This window comes from Lacerta agilis, chromosome 16 (assembly GCF_009819535.1).
Source record: "Lacerta agilis isolate rLacAgi1 chromosome 16, rLacAgi1.pri, whole genome shotgun sequence".
NCBI classification, from domain to species: domain Eukaryota; kingdom Metazoa; phylum Chordata; class Lepidosauria; order Squamata; family Lacertidae; genus Lacerta; species Lacerta agilis.
This window is the reverse complement of record NC_046327.1, coordinates 22,613,093-22,628,371: the sequence shown is the minus strand read 5'-3', so window position 1 is coordinate 22,628,371 and position 15,279 is coordinate 22,613,093. Positions and strand designations below refer to the sequence as shown.

Below are 15,279 nucleotides of genomic sequence, written 5' to 3'. Positions count from 1 at the left end.
CTGCCCCTAATCTAGTGATGGCCGCAGTTCTCTGCAATTTTAAGATAGGCTTTCCCTGCCCTTCCTGCATAGCTGTCAACTTTTGCCTTTTCTTGCGAGGAATCCTATTTGGAAGAAGGGAATTTCCCTTTTTTTTAAAAGGGAAAAGTTGACAGCTATGCCTTCCTGGGAACGTCAGGGATTGGACCCTTTTCTATCTGAAACAAATACTCTACCACAAAACTACAGCCCTTCCATCGATCAGAAAAAGACACTACCCAAGTGTTGTCATTTGAATGCAGATACATTTTATTCATGGCCTGACTGGTTGTACAAGTGTTGTCAAATTATAAGGGAAGGTCTGATCCTTAGGGCGTTTATGAGGAAAGGCCGATGGCATTAGATGCCATTGCAGTAATTTCATAGTGTGGTACACCTCATTCTTAGACACTGAATCTCTTCTTGTGCCCATCTCTCAAGATCAGTATTTATTAGACTTTCTACCTCCAGGGCATCCTTTTCACAGAGAAGAAGCCCGATTTGATCTGGGGTGTGAACTGCTACAGATCCCATACAAGGGCATCTAATCATTTCTTACAGGGCCTCTCATCTTTGCAGGGGGACAGAATTAGGTGAGGTTCAACTCCATTTTAGTTAGGATGTTTGATGAAAAGTGCAACAAGATGTGAGGCTGTGAATCAAACAAAATGCATTTTGGACCCAGTGCCTGCCTGCAGGTAGTTCTGAGATCTCCTGTACAATGGGCAAAGGCCTTAGACAATTTTGTGTTAAAGCAGATATGGAATCCAAACTTTAAAGTAGGCTACATTCTTTCCAGGTAAGACGTTTATACATATTTTACAACCAAGGTCAAAACTGCAACCAGTGTGTGAGACAAGGAGCATGTTCCTTCATGGAAAATAGTTTCTTATTCCCCTTGTAAGAATTAAGAAAACAGTAAGACCATCAAGTTTGCTTAACAGAGCTGTGGGATGCAGACTTTAGAAAACTTTCCCCATTTGTATAGGCTGGGAAAATGCAGATGGAATTGTTCCCGAGAAGACCTTCCAAGGAGACCAACAGAGCAGAGATTTTATACTTGCAGAGGAAAGATCTTCCTCCTGATCTTCTCCAGTGTATACATAAAAAAGCTCTTTCCAATTTCTGACCATTAAAAGATTTGCTACAGCAGATACAAACTTGCTGAAATACGTTTAATAGAAACAACGGATATGACAAAAGTGTTAACTCTGCAGTTATGAAGAAATCACAGTACACAGCTTATGACAATCCAAAGAAACTGAGCAGCAAATCTCCAATCTCGCCGTGTCTTCAGAGCACCTCATTACAATTGAGACCCTACCAGAAAACATTTTTTCAAAAGTATAGCACAATAGAAAGTGAAGCACATTTCATTTCTCAGCGGATCCAACATTTGCCCATCTTGACCTCCTGCCTGTCACTGAGCCCAATGTCCTTGCAATGATCTGGGTGCCAGCAAGCCTTGTTAGGAGACATTGCTCTTCTCTTTCTCTCTCGGTATCCTTCCCATGACGTAGAATTCTGGGTTTGGGTGCATATCTGTGAAGTGAGCTATGCGGTTCGACATGGCGAAAAAGGCTGTAATTGTGCCTATGTCCCAGGCATCTTCTCGGTCAAACCCGTTCGCCTCCAGCTTCTGAAAGTGCTCTTCGGTGATATTATCCGCTCGGCAGACGGCGAGTGCAAATTCAACCATGGCCCTCTCCCGATCACTCAGCTCGGCCATTTGCCAGTTCACAGTGACCTGCACAAAATCAAGAGCCACGGGAGGTTATTGGCAGTTATGGTCAACCGCTAGACCAGTTAAGGGGACCAAATTTACTGGCAGCATTTAGGACAAAGAGAACGAGGGCTTAAAAGGATTGGGGAGCAACCGTGAACATGAACCACAATGCATTGCTGCCAGATCCTGAACAGGGTGATGCAAAGGCCTAAAGGGTTCCTCTATCTTTGCTCCTTGTACAAGAGAGGGAATTTTGCCAAGTGCAACTTCTTATTTATTTATTAATTATTATTATTAATTGGATTTATATACCACTCTTCATCGTAAGATATCAGGCGGTTCACATTATAAAAATGCAAGGTAAAAGCACAAACAAATAGTTAGAACAAAGACAACAAAACAATACCCCCATCGCACAAACACATTTAAAAGACTGTGGAATATTAAGGCCTGGTTGAAGAGGAACGTCTTTGCCTGGCACCTAACGGTATGTAATGAAGGCACCAGGCGAGCCTCCCTGGGGACAGCATCCCACAAACAGGGAGCCACTGCAGAAAAGGCCCTGTTCTCGTGTTGCCAAATTCCGGACCTCTCCTGGAGGAGGCAAACAAAGAAGGGCCTCAGAGGATGAACACAGAATTCGGGTTTGTAGCATAACGCCATTTTATTTATTTTATTTTACTTGGCAAAATTTTATATACCGCTTGATTGTAAGAGAACCTCTAAGCGGTTTACAAAAATAGAAAGCAAAACATTAGAATTATCAATAAGAACCAGGTATTTAAAAACATTCAAAAATGATTAAAAGTGCATGAATGGCAGCAAGGTTAGCATCTGCCGAAAAGCCCTCTTCTATGGAATTCTAAGCCTTCGGAAAGCAGCTTTTTTCCAACTGCTTCATAGGACCTTTAAATGACCTGATCCAGTGGCAAAGTACTCAGTATCTAGTACCACAATACAAACTGATCAAGTCCACGGTTTCCTATCATGCAGAATGCAAGGAATCTTAACGGCATAATTTTTGTTATGCCTTCTTCAGTAACCTCTCAAGGTCACCTATCATAAACATCAACCTGAAGGCACTTTTAGACTGCTTTGCCATCGTATTGCCCGTTTGACGCACAGGAAAGAATAAAACTGCTTTGCAGATTTAACAAGGGCAATTCACATATTTAGAAAACTAGCATTTGAATCCAGAAAAAACACAAACCATTCCCCTTCATACAATTCCCTTCCCTGTTTGGCAATTCTTTCGCCAAGTATCTGTGTGAAACTAGCCAACGAGTGGCAAGGAAACAAGTACTGGAGAGAAATCCTAAGCAAGGAAGTGAAACGTAAGAAGATGAGACAGACGAGTAAGACAGACATGTGTACCAACCTGATCTGCTAACGTTGGTTTTTTGGAGTATATCCGATGTAGAGCACCGTGTGCAATTACGCAGTATGGACATTTGTTAACAATACTCGTGGCCACAACAATGAGCTCTTTGTCAGCCTTGCTTAGGCTTCCTATAGAAGAATAGACATGCAGAAGGTGGGTCATATTTCTATAGTGGCAGTGGGATTGAGTCACTTAACCAACATGCACAAATACCACCATTAAGAGATAGATAGATTGGATGTCCAAATGCTATCAGCGAGAAGCAGCAGCGGGTATATTGAAAAAAGCTCTGGATAGCTCAGTTGGAACAGCATGAGACTCTTAATATCAAGGTCATGGGTTACAAAATACGTAATAGTAACAAAAACAAGAACAATCCAATAATCCCTCCTGCCCCCAACACATTTAAAAGGGCATTGGATGTCAACTGGTTAAAGAAGAACATTTTCGCCTGGTGCCTAAAGGTGTACAATGGAGTCGCCAGCTGAAACTTCCTGGGAATTAATAATAATAAATAAATAAATAAATAATAATAATAATAATAATAATAATAATAATTTATTTCTACGCCGCCCATCTGGCTGGGTTTCCCCAGCCACTCTGGCCGACTTCCAACAGAAGGTTAAAAATACATTAAAACATCAATCATTAAAAACTTCCCTAAACAGGGCTGCCTTCAGATGTCTTCTAAATGTCATATAGTCATTTATTTCTTTGACATCTGATGGGAGGGCGTTCCACAGGGCGGGCGCCGCTACTGAGAAGGGAGGAGCATTCCACAAACAGGGAGCCACTGCAGAAAAGGCCCTATCTCATTTTTGTAACCCTCCAGATCTCTCATGGAGGAGGCACATGAAGAAAAGCCTCAGAAGATGATCTCAGGGTCTGGGTAGATTCATTACGAGAGAGGTGTTCCTTGAGGTAATCCAGTGCTGAGCTAGGGGTTCTGGAATGCCATTATTTGTTTGTTGGTTGATTAGAGGCCTTAAAGAACTTTGGAGCCGGTGGAAATTATTATTGCCTGGTACTTATTTCTGTTGACAGAACCAAGGAAGGCCTGTAGCATGAGTGCTCATCTTACCCATGGGTCACCCTAGTGCGGGGGTCGGGAACCTGCGGCCCGCGAGCCGCATGCGGCTCTTTCGCGGCCCTGCCGCGGCTCCGTGGCGGCTGCCTGGGGCGCGGAGGTGGCGCGGAGTGGTGGGGGCACTGCGCCTGAGAACTGCTCGGCCGGAGGGAAGACGCGCCGGCCCTGCACGCGATGGAGGGGCAGTTTGCAGGGGGGAGAGAGAGGGGGAGGGGGCAGCCGAGGGGGAGGCGCGGGGGGCGGGGCCTGGTGCGGTGACGGCAGCGCAGTTGGCGGAGCGGAGCGGGGCCGTCCCCGCCGCGGCCCGCCACTGTGAGCGCGCAACAGGCGCTCCTCCTTCGGCTCCGGGGCGGCTGCCTGGGGCGCGGAGTGGTGAGGGCACTGCGCTGCGCTCCTGGCGCGCCTGGGCTGCGCCCACTGCGCCATCCTCCTGGCCCGCCGCGCCTGCCCGCTTCTCCGGCTGGCCGGCGGCAGCCCGCCCTCCAGCTGGCCGGAAGCTGCTGCTGTGCCTCGTTTCTGCCGGCGCAGGCGCAGCAGCAGGCAGCAGCAGCTTCCCTCCTTGGCGCATGTCCAGGAGGTGCTTGGCTGCTGCTGCCGCCGTGGAGCTGCTGCGGGCTGGTGGATTCAACGAGGCAACGACTCCACGAGGTAAGATCTTTGCGAGACGCCTCGCCTGCCGGGGGGGGGGGGGGAGCCGCGGGAGGAGGAGGAAGCAAGAGCGTGAAGTTGATCAGCTGGAGTTGTGACTTCTTGCGGATGGTTTGAGTCCTGGGTGGTTTCCTTCCTCCTCTCTTCCCGTCCCCCTCCTCAAGCCCCATCGCTGCCCCCTCTGTGGATCTTTCCCTCACTGGGTCGTTTCCCCTCCAGTCTCTCTCCGATTTGTGCCTCAAACGATTCCACCTCTCCACACTTTTCGCTCACTCGCTCGTTCCCCCTCCCTCCTTCCCCGAGAAGCCTTCCCTGCGACACTCACTTTGCATGAGAAAAGGTGAAACTGACACGGTGATTACTTTTCAATCATTCGGAACGCCTTTCAAAAGAAAAGCGAGGGTGTGCAGGGGGGGGGGGAGAAGGGCTGGAAAGACCCTGGAGGTCCTCCCTCGATCAGTGCCGATTCTTTAAAAAAGTTTCTTTTTTCCGTCTCTCCTCTCTTAAACATCTCCCCCACCATCGATCTCTCTCTTGCTCTGCTCTCTCAAAACTTTTCATACTCCCTGCCCAGTCTTAATCCTGCTCCTCCTCATTTGTTGTAACAAACAAGCTTCTGGTCTGGGTTTTTTAAGTTGCTTTTGAAACCTCAGAGCCATATTTTGTTGTTGTTCAGGAGTTGAAAAGCATGGTTCTCATGCGCCCCCTTTTATCCATACAACACTATTTTGAGGTACGGTATGCTGAGAGATAGTGACTGGCCAACAGCCTTCCGGGGATTTTTGTGGCTGAGTGGGCAATTGAATTCCTCTCCCATGTCACCTCTAAGAGATGCTGCTCTCTTAACTTCTCTTAATTTCTAAAACGGATTGGAGAGGAAATTAAACTTCTTTTGGTAATTGCAGGAGGCAAGCTTTGGGATGGCACACAATTGTTCATTGAGGTTATTATTGTTTCGTTTTTATTCTTTTACAAATGGGACCTGCTTGCAGTGTCCTCTCCTCCTGCATGAATTGGCATAATCCTTTTCTAAAGCCATCCAAGTTGGTGCCCATCGTTGCTCCCTGTGGCAGGGAGTTCCAGAGGTTAACCGTGTGCTGCGTGAATAAGTGCTTTCTTTTCTCTGCCCTGATTTCTCTTTCCTGAGAGCTCTTTCCTGGCGCAAATTAATTTGTAGCCTGGGGGGGGGGATTACCGCGGCGTGGACTGTCCCTGAGAAGTTGTCCCCGGGACAGGTGAGGGTGCTGATCCCTTATTTTCAAATCCGAAACTTGACAGCTATGGTGCGTGCATGTGTATCTCGGTATGTGGCGGCCTGCCTTTTAATGCCTTTGGTATTGATAATGCAGGGGGGGAGTAGAGAGGGGCCCCATTTTTACCTGTGCCTGTGAAAACTGGGTGAGTTGCTGAATTTGGGGAAGGGGGTGGCGAAGCCAGCGAAGAGGCCTGTCGCTGCGTGCATGGATCATCAGCAGGAAGGGGGGGCTTGTGGAAAAGCCCCGAATCCAAGAGAAAGTTTTCTTTTCGATGCCAGGCTTGTCAGTTTCTCCAGCAGGCAGAGGAGGAGGGCATAGCAACATGTCTCTTGTTCCAAAGTTGTTTTGTAGGATTTTTTGGGTGGTGATGGGAAGCTCCCAAGGTTTACAGAAGTACAGAAAGGGGGGGGGGTGTAAATAGTGTTTTAAATGTCGCAATGGTTTTGCCGCGGCTCCCAGTTGTTGTTTTTTCCTTTGGAAACGGGTCCAAGTGGCTCTTTTTGTCTTAAAGGTTGCAGACCCCTGCCCTAGTGGAATTAAACAAGTCACATTAAGATAGACCAAGTATGGTTTCTGTTCTTACCTGTCTCCTTGTTCATGATGGCATTGTAATAAGCAAAGAATGCTCTGAATTCTGCCGGTCGGTGAGACATAACCTTAAACACGTTGGGTAAAAACCCACTCTGTTGGAGAATTAAGAATAAACACCAGTCAATCACCTTAAAATAGTTGAGAAGATGCTGATAGTTTTCTCTATTATTATTATTATTATTATTATTATTATTATTATTATTATTATTATTATTATTTGTTGTTGTTGTTGTTGTTGTTGTTGTTGTTGTTGTTGTTGTTGTTGTTGTTGTTGTTATTTCAATTTAGATACTACCCTTTATCAGAAAATCCCAGGGCAGTGTACAACATTAAAAACACATTACAGAACATCAATAATAGCGGATTCTTGTATGAGAGCAGAGTCTTGGTTCAAGTGATGGATCTGTCATTTCTGGGGATTCCGTTTTGCCATTTTATAATTAAAATAAAGCCTTTGCCAGAAATGAGAAAAAACAACAACAGAACATCAATAATAAAAGCATAATAAAAACATGACAGACAGCCGAATAGTAAAATAATCTAATAACATTCCACTCCCCCACACTTTCACGGGTCAATTACTAGAAAACAGCAAGTCTCCCCTTCTCAATCCCCCTAGCAGTGCGGGAGGAAGTGGCAGAGCACATATTTTGCACTCAGGTCTCAGCTTATCAATCCTTGGCTTCTCCACATAAAAGGTTTAAGCAAGCAGGGACTAGGAAAGTCTCTCTCCTTTGCCTAAAACCCTGGGTAACTGCTACCTGCTACAGTAGACCATATTGGACAAGATAGACAAATCAGCTGAGCTGGGATAAAGGTAAAGGACCCCTGGACGGTTAAGACCAGTCAAAGGCAACTATGGGGTTGCAGCGCTCATCTTGCTTTCAGGCTGAGGGAGTCAGCGTTTGTCCACAGACAGCTTTCGGTCATGTGGCCAGCATGACTGAACTGCTTCTGGTGCAACGAAACACCATGACAAAAACCAGAGCGCACGGAAATGCCGTTGACCTTCCCTCTGCAGTGGTACCTATTTATCTACTTGCAGTGGCGTGCTTTCGAGCTGCTAGGTTGGCAGAAGTTGGGACAGAGCAACGGGAGTTCACCCCGTCGCGGGGATTTGAACCGCGGACCTTCTGATTGGCAAGTCCAAGAGGCTCAGTGGTTTAGACCACAGCGCCACTACTGAACACATCATTAGGCCACTTGTAAGAGAACAAGGGTGTATTTAGCGGCATCACTTGGCGATGTCTTGATGTACCACCAAGAAGTGCTGGTGGGGCAGAGGACTGAACCTTTGAATTCTTCGTCCCGTTAAAATACAGCACTTTCAAAGCTAGGATGTCAGGTAGGAGTCTTCTCCCTAACGCACTAGTTGTTTGTGTACAAGAGGAAGATAGTTGTGCTTTTGAACTGCTAGGTTGGCAGAAACTGGGACGGAGCAATGAGAGCTCACCCTGTTGCGGGGATTCGAACCTCTGACCTTCAAGCCCAAGAGGCTCAGTGGTTTGGACCACAGCGCCATGAAAGAAAAAGTCTAACAAGCATTCCTCGTTCCAAAATGTCAGGCCTGAGACTCCCTAAGCCAAATGTAGCCCACCAGCTCAGCTGCCGGGTGCTCAATCCCCTCATACAGGTAGGTAGCCGTGTTGGTCTGCCATAGTCGAAACAAAATAAAAAAATTCTTTCCAGTAGCACCTTAGAGACCAACTGAGTTTGTTCTTGGTATGAGCTTTCGTGTGCATGCACACTTCTTCAGATACCCTCATAGTTCTTGCAACTCCCAGACAAAAGCAGGTGGTTTGTAAATGGGTCCCAGAAGGGCCACCATACATGCCACACCTGATTTTGCGGGTCTACAATACAGGTTTGCCTTTCGCTGCATCAGGTAGTAGCACAAGCCACAAGCTGCATCAGACTGAAGCTTTGATACAGTCATTTGATTCCGCCTCCACCCACAACAGGTAGCAACTGCCCCTGGATGGGCAATGAAGCAGACACAGGTGCCGGCCCAATCCTGCCACTCTCTTGTAGCCATTATGTTCACAGAAAGCTTTTTGCTTATCCTACCGCTGCTACTATTTCTAGTGTGGGTCCAACTGTGACCACGTGGAGATCTCTGAATTCCAGGTTGGCGACCGACATCTCCATCTGGCCGGCCCCTCCAACTTTCTTAAGAAGCTAAGCAGAAGAGCATATTTATCGCATTTCTCTCCCAACTTTTCCTCCAAGGAGTACATGGTTCACCCTCCTCCCCTGTTAATCCCTACAACGACCCTGTGAGGTAGGGTTCAGAGCTGCATGACTGAGAGGGGATTTGAACCCCGACTCCCAAGTCCTAGTCCGATACTATAACCACTACACCACACTGCCTTTCTAGAGTACTTCTGCTATGGGCAAGCTACTAAAATTCAGTAGGTAAATAAATAGGAGGAAAACAAAATGCCACTTATAGACAAGGATCTGAAATATTTTCCTCGAAGCTTGAATTTGTTTTATTTTGGATTGTTTTATTTGATGTTTTAATGTGTTGTAAACTGCTTTGAGATTTTTTTCTTTAAAAGGTAAAGCGGTATATAAATGAAATAGTAGTAGTAGTAGTAGTAGTAGTAATATTTTATTATTTATACCCCGTCCATCTGGGTGGGTTTCCCCAGCCACTCTAATAATAAAGTGCATTGCAAAAAAAAAGGAAAAAAGGAACCTAAACATTCCATTGTGGTTACCATAACCTAGGTTTAAGGTGCCATTTGGCGATTAGCTGATATATTTGAGTTTCTAACACTGTTTCTAGTCAAAGATAAACCACACAGCTCAGTAACTTCTGATATGAAGGTCATATCACCTAGTGTGCCAAATCAAGACAATCTGGTTTTTGGTTCTCCCTCCCTTCAAAATCCAACCATTCATTAACACCTGGCTTTAAGGTAGTCCAAGTTTCTTTGAAAGGACGAGATTCCATCTCCCCCAGCAGATTTTCCTCTTACCTTTACTTCCACTTCCTCCATGAGCTCTACTATATCATATGGCAAATCCTTCTTGTTGGGTACTGGATAGCGCCTGGACGGTTTGCTGGCACTCCCCCCCTCTGTGCTGTACACATGGTTCTGAGGTGCAGAGTGTTGAGGAGTTTTCGGGGAAGACGCCAAACTGCGAGGCAGAAGCTAGAAACACAGGGGGCGGGGAAGGAAAATATCTTCTGTTTGACATAGTGCAGCATCATGATGTTGTCTTCGTCAGTGTAAAAAGCAAACCCAACTTGTAAACCCACTAGCATGGGGATGGGGGAACCTGCAACTCTCCAGATGTTTCTGGATCCCTGACCATCATCAACCACCCCTGGAATTGATAGGAGCTGGAATCTAACAACATCTGGAGAGCTGCTGGTTCCCCATCTACCAGCTCCATGAGGTTCTAGAATAGCTGGATTTCTCTTCTCTTTGGCACCACTGCAGGGCTAGGATCCAAAAAAGGCTAGGATCCAATGCAGTGGGTTTTATTTAAAGAAATCCAACAAGGTAAAGGTAAAGGACCCCTGGACAGTTAAGTCCAGTCAAAGGTGAATATGGGGTTGCAGCGCTCATCTCGCTTTCAGGCCAAGGGAGCCAGCATTTGTCCACAGACAGCTTTCCGGGTCATGTGGCCAGCATGACTAAACCGCTTCTGGCGTAACAGGACACCATGACAGAAGCCAGAGCGCATGGTAATGGCATTTACCTTCCCACCGTGGCGGTACCTATTTATCTACTTGCATTGGTGGGCTTTCGAACTGCTAGGTTGGCAGGAACTGAGACAGAGCAATGGGAGCTCACTCCGTCGCGGGGATTCGAACCACCAACCTTCCGATTGGCAAGCCCAAGAGGCTTGGTGGTTTAGATCACAGCGCCACCCGCATCCCTACAATGCTTGAAGAGGAGAGCTTCAAGTAGTATTGAAACTGAGTGACTTTTTAAAAGCAAATACTGTAACTGTTTGCCAGATGGCAGAGGACAAAGCCGTCGGCTGCATGCAGAACCACTTGCATGGTTCTATGGCTTCTGGCACAGATACTGTATATAAATCTGAGTGTCTTCTCATTATTGTGGAGGGCAGGGATAGCCAATAGCTCATTTGGTTAGAGCATGTTGCTGATAACATCAAGGTTGCAAGCTCGATCCCTGTATGGGACAGCTGCATATTTCTGCATTGCAGGGTGATGGATTAGCATACCCTCCAACATTTTTCCGATGAAAATAGGGACATCCCATTCCATAATGATCATTTTACTATTTATATCCCACACATCTGACTGAGTTGCCCCAGCCACTCTGGGCCGCTTCTAGCATATATAAAAACACAATTAAACATTTTTAAAACTTCCCTATACAGGATTGCCTTCAGACAGTTTGCGGGTTGGATAACTCCATACCCACCAACATTTTTCTCCAATGAAAATAAGGACATCCTAAGGAAAAGTGGGACATTCTGGGATCACATCAGAAACCAGGACGGCTTCTCTTAATCAGGGACGTCCCTGGAAAATAGGGACACTTGGAGGGTCTGCAGCATCAATTAGAGGCAAGACATTGAGCTTAGTCTTTCTGCTGGTGAAGGTTTAGGGGCTGACCTCTCAGAATACTGGATTAGATGGGAGCTTTAGTCTGATTCTGCAGGGCTGCTTTTAAAATTCCTACATTCTAACACATTCCAGTTCCAGGCTTCTGTGAACGGAAAGTGAGGTTGGCAAGCTATCTCAAGATGTTAAGTAATATGATATGGATAGCTCAGTTGACTAGCGCATGGTGCTGATAATGCCAAGGTTGCAGGTTCGATCCCTGTATGGGATAGCTGCATATTCCTGCATTGCAGGGGGTTGGACTAGATGATCCTCGGGGTCCCTTCCAACACTACAATTCTATGATTCAATGTGGTGCCGTCCATATTTTATGGACTACAATTCTCATCACCCTTGAACATTGGCCAAGCTGGCTGAGGCTGAGGAGCGTTGGAAAACCCCCATGCTGACCAACCCCCGTCTCTTTAACAGCAGAAGTAAGAAGGCTGCCAAACATTTCCCTACTTTAGAGCTCTTAAAATTGAAAGGTCTGGCGTGCATTCACAAGAGAGGGAATTCAGCTAAGCTTTAAAGTCAATTTGCATAGGCAGTAAAATTTGCTTGTGCTTTTCCAAATCGTATTTCTAGTCTTGTGGGCTTTTTGCTTTCCTCTGGGCAAATGATGTTTTCGAGACACTGTGTTCTTATTTTTAAAAGCAAACAGACCTATTGTTCTAATCAAACATGGTTGCTGCCTTTCCGAAATGCAACAAGTGCTCAAGAGGCAGCATACAGTGTTGCGATAGAACAATGGATTGACTGTTATGACTAATAGTTTTTAAAAAGAAGAATGGTATCAAATTCAAAATAAGAACTCAAGTGTGAACGTGCAGAATTGAGGGAAGGATTTACTTGTTGGGTCGCAGATGGGGTTGGGCAAATCTGACCCCCCAGATATTGTTCAACTCCAACTGGTCCAACAATATTTGCATGGCCCCAGGTTCCCAATCCTTGGCATAAAGCAATGAAATGAGCTGTTCACAGTGTGAAAAAATACCAGCCATTCTTTTGCAATGAAACAAATGCTTGTGCAATTAAAGAGACGCAGAGCAATAAGCCATTTCCACTTAGACTAGCAAAGGCAGAACTCGTCTTTCTGTTGAAATCTCCTTGCATTGTTAGTCACACAACACCCAGTCAGCGAAATTTCTTCAGTAATCTCTTTCTTCCTGACCATAATAGAAAGTCCATTTCTGAATGTCAGTGTTATCAGGATGCACCCGGGATAGAGTTTCACCAATGGGTCTGCATAAATAAGCCTTTAACAAGCAGGTTGTTTGGGGAATATCTGAGGCCGTTTGTGGAAATGTGCATATAAAATACAACCCCAACATAAAGCAATGCAAAACATTAATATATTTCAAAAAGCAGGATTTTTTTTAACTTTGCGGGGATTGCATTTATGTATTTCTAACCAAAAAGGAGACTCTTGAGAATTGATGCTTTTGAATTATGGTGCTGGAGGAGACTCTTGAGAGTCCCATGGACTGCAAGAAGATCAAACCTATCCATTCTTAAAGAAATCAGCCCTGAGCGCTCACTAGAAGGACAGATCCTGAAGTTGAGGCTCCAGTACTTTGGCCACCTCATGAGAAGAGAAGACTCCCTGGAAAAGACCCTGATGTTGGGAAAGATGGAGGGCACAAGGAGAAGGGGACGACAGAGGATGAGATGGTTGGACAGTGTTCTCGAAGCTACTAACATGAGTTTGGCCAAACTGTGAGAGGCAGTGAAGGATAGGCGTGCCTGGCGTGCCCTGGTCCATGGGGTCACGAAGAGTCGGACACGACTGAACGACTGAACAACAACAAACCAAAAACTGCTACAGCTATCAGGAACTTCTAACAACAGCACCACCACCCTATCTCTCACACACCCCTGCCTTACATGTAAACTTTTCCAAGCGTGAAAAGAGAAATGGGTTAAGTAACAGAGGGGTCACTGGGGCAGCTTCTCTTTGCTGGACTGCATTCCAAAAAAGTGACCCCGTGAGTTCATTTAAAAAGCTACCCTGCCAGTGTCAGTGCAAAGAAAGTCTTATCATTAACACACTCATATTGGAGGTGTGGGGCTGTGGTTACGCCAGTCCTGCAAAGTATAGAATCATAGAATTGCAGAGTTGGAAGGGACCCTGAGCATCATCTAGTCCAACCCCCTGCAATGCAAGACTACACAGCCGTCCCATACAGGGCTTGAACCTGCAACCTTGGCCTTATCAGCACCATGCTCTAACCAACTGAGCTATGCAGGCTCCGTAGTTCAAATACCCATTTTGCTGGGTGGAATTATGAGCAGTATGTGTAAACATTGAAGTGCTATCCTTGCTTTAAAAAAAAAATGAAAATGTGTCTGGAGGAGGGGAGGGGCTTCTGAGCACCTGGTTGTAGCAACAATGAAATTAATTAAGAGTTAGAGGGGACCAAGGCATTCAAGGAAAGAACAGAGGTTTTCAGCACTTAAAGCACATTCAAAGCACACGGTTCCCCCCCAAAAGGGGAATCCTGGGAGCTGAGGTTTGTCAAGGATGCTGGGAACTGTAGCATCATTTTCCTTGAAGTAGTTTTGGAGAGTTTTTGCAAGACTCTAATTGGTTTATTTGTGGTTAGGACGGAAGGGCCATGATGGGGTGGTTTGTGTTTCTTCTCCTGTTTTAAGGGTAACTTCTACTGGGGCGTGACCTGTGATTTTAATTACAGGTAGGTAGCTGTGTTGGTCTGCCATAGTCAAAATAAAATAAAATAAAATAAAAAATTCCTTCCAGTAGCACCTTAGAGACCAACTAAGTTTGTTTTTGGTATGAGCTTTCGTGTGCATGCACACTTCTTTAGATACACTGAAACGGAAGTCACCAATGTCTTTGTGATTAGTTGCAATTAATCACCAAACTTAAAACCATGGAGAAACCTGGTCTGAACAAAGACATTGGATTCTTATCTCATTATACATGACAAAGCTATCTTTAGCCATCCCACCCCTTGCCTTTTCCTGTAAGACCAATTGCAATCGTTAAGAGTCCTCAACAGGTTTTCCACACCTATCAGCTGATCACCCATTCCCCCCACCCTTCTGAGTAATACCCGCCCCACTCCCTCACTATATTTAAGGGTCTGGTGACTTCTGTTTCAGTGTATCTGAAGAAGTGTGCATGCACACAAAAGCTCATACCAAGAACAAACTTAGTTGGTCTCTAAGGTGCTACTGGAAGGAATTTTTTATTTTATTTTGTTGTGGTTTTAATGTTACCTATGTTCGTTGATTCAACCAAGGGGATCAGACCTTGCAGGAGCAGAATGCTATTTAGTCTGGACACTGTGCAGTGGCGCCAGGACTGGAATGTGTGGCTGGTGTCTCCCGGTTAAACGTTATAGAGACCCGTTTTTTGAAAGCATTTTTAGCAATTTGTATGGGGGTTGGGCTAGATGAACTCTCGGGGTTCCTTCCAACTCTACCATTCTATGATCGGTTGCCTCCCCTTGCCTCCTGGGTGGGGTGGGCCGGCCCTGCCTAGCCAGGGCGCAAACGCAACCTGGGCAGCGCGTAAAGACGCAGGAAGCTGCGCCAAAGGGAAGCGCCCCCTTCTGGAGCGCTGCCCACTTCCCGGACGCACATGTCCGCGAGGACATCCCAGCCGAGCCGGGCTGCCTTTTGCGCTGGGCTCGGGGATACTCACGCCCAGGGAGCCCCGACTGCGGAGCTGCAAGAGTCTGGTGCCCAGGAGGAGACGCCTCGCCATCATGATGCCGCGATCCAGCCGCTGCGCGATTTGGGAAGGGCCGAAGGACGAACAGGCGCGGCTCGGCGCCTCCTCCTTTATACCCAGCGCTCCTCCGGAGGCGAGAGCATGCGCGCATGCCCGGAAAGGCCTCCCTTATACCGCCCCACCCCCCCAAGCCACCGCCCCCCATTTCGACACGGGGACCCTACTTCCTAACGATGGAGACCCTACTTGGGTTTCCTCCGCGCGCTCCCATGCGTGTGTGC

General features: G+C 46.4%; 1 protein-coding gene across 1 annotated transcript; it reads right to left on the bottom strand.

Annotated features, from left to right (window-relative positions):
* Positions 1 to 1,178: 1,178 nt before the first annotated feature.
* Positions 1,179 to 15,150, bottom strand: LOC117060996. Its single transcript, XM_033173640.1, has 5 exons — positions 14,969 to 15,150; positions 9,692 to 9,868; positions 6,700 to 6,799; positions 3,123 to 3,253; positions 1,179 to 1,765 (listed from the first exon to the last, which is right to left on the bottom strand). Exons 1-5 carry the CDS (start codon positions 15,032 to 15,034, stop codon positions 1,487 to 1,489), a joined length of 753 nt encoding a protein of 250 aa, XP_033029531.1. The 5' UTR covers positions 15,035 to 15,150; the 3' UTR covers positions 1,179 to 1,486.
* Between the last annotated feature and the right edge of the window lie 129 nt (positions 15,151 to 15,279).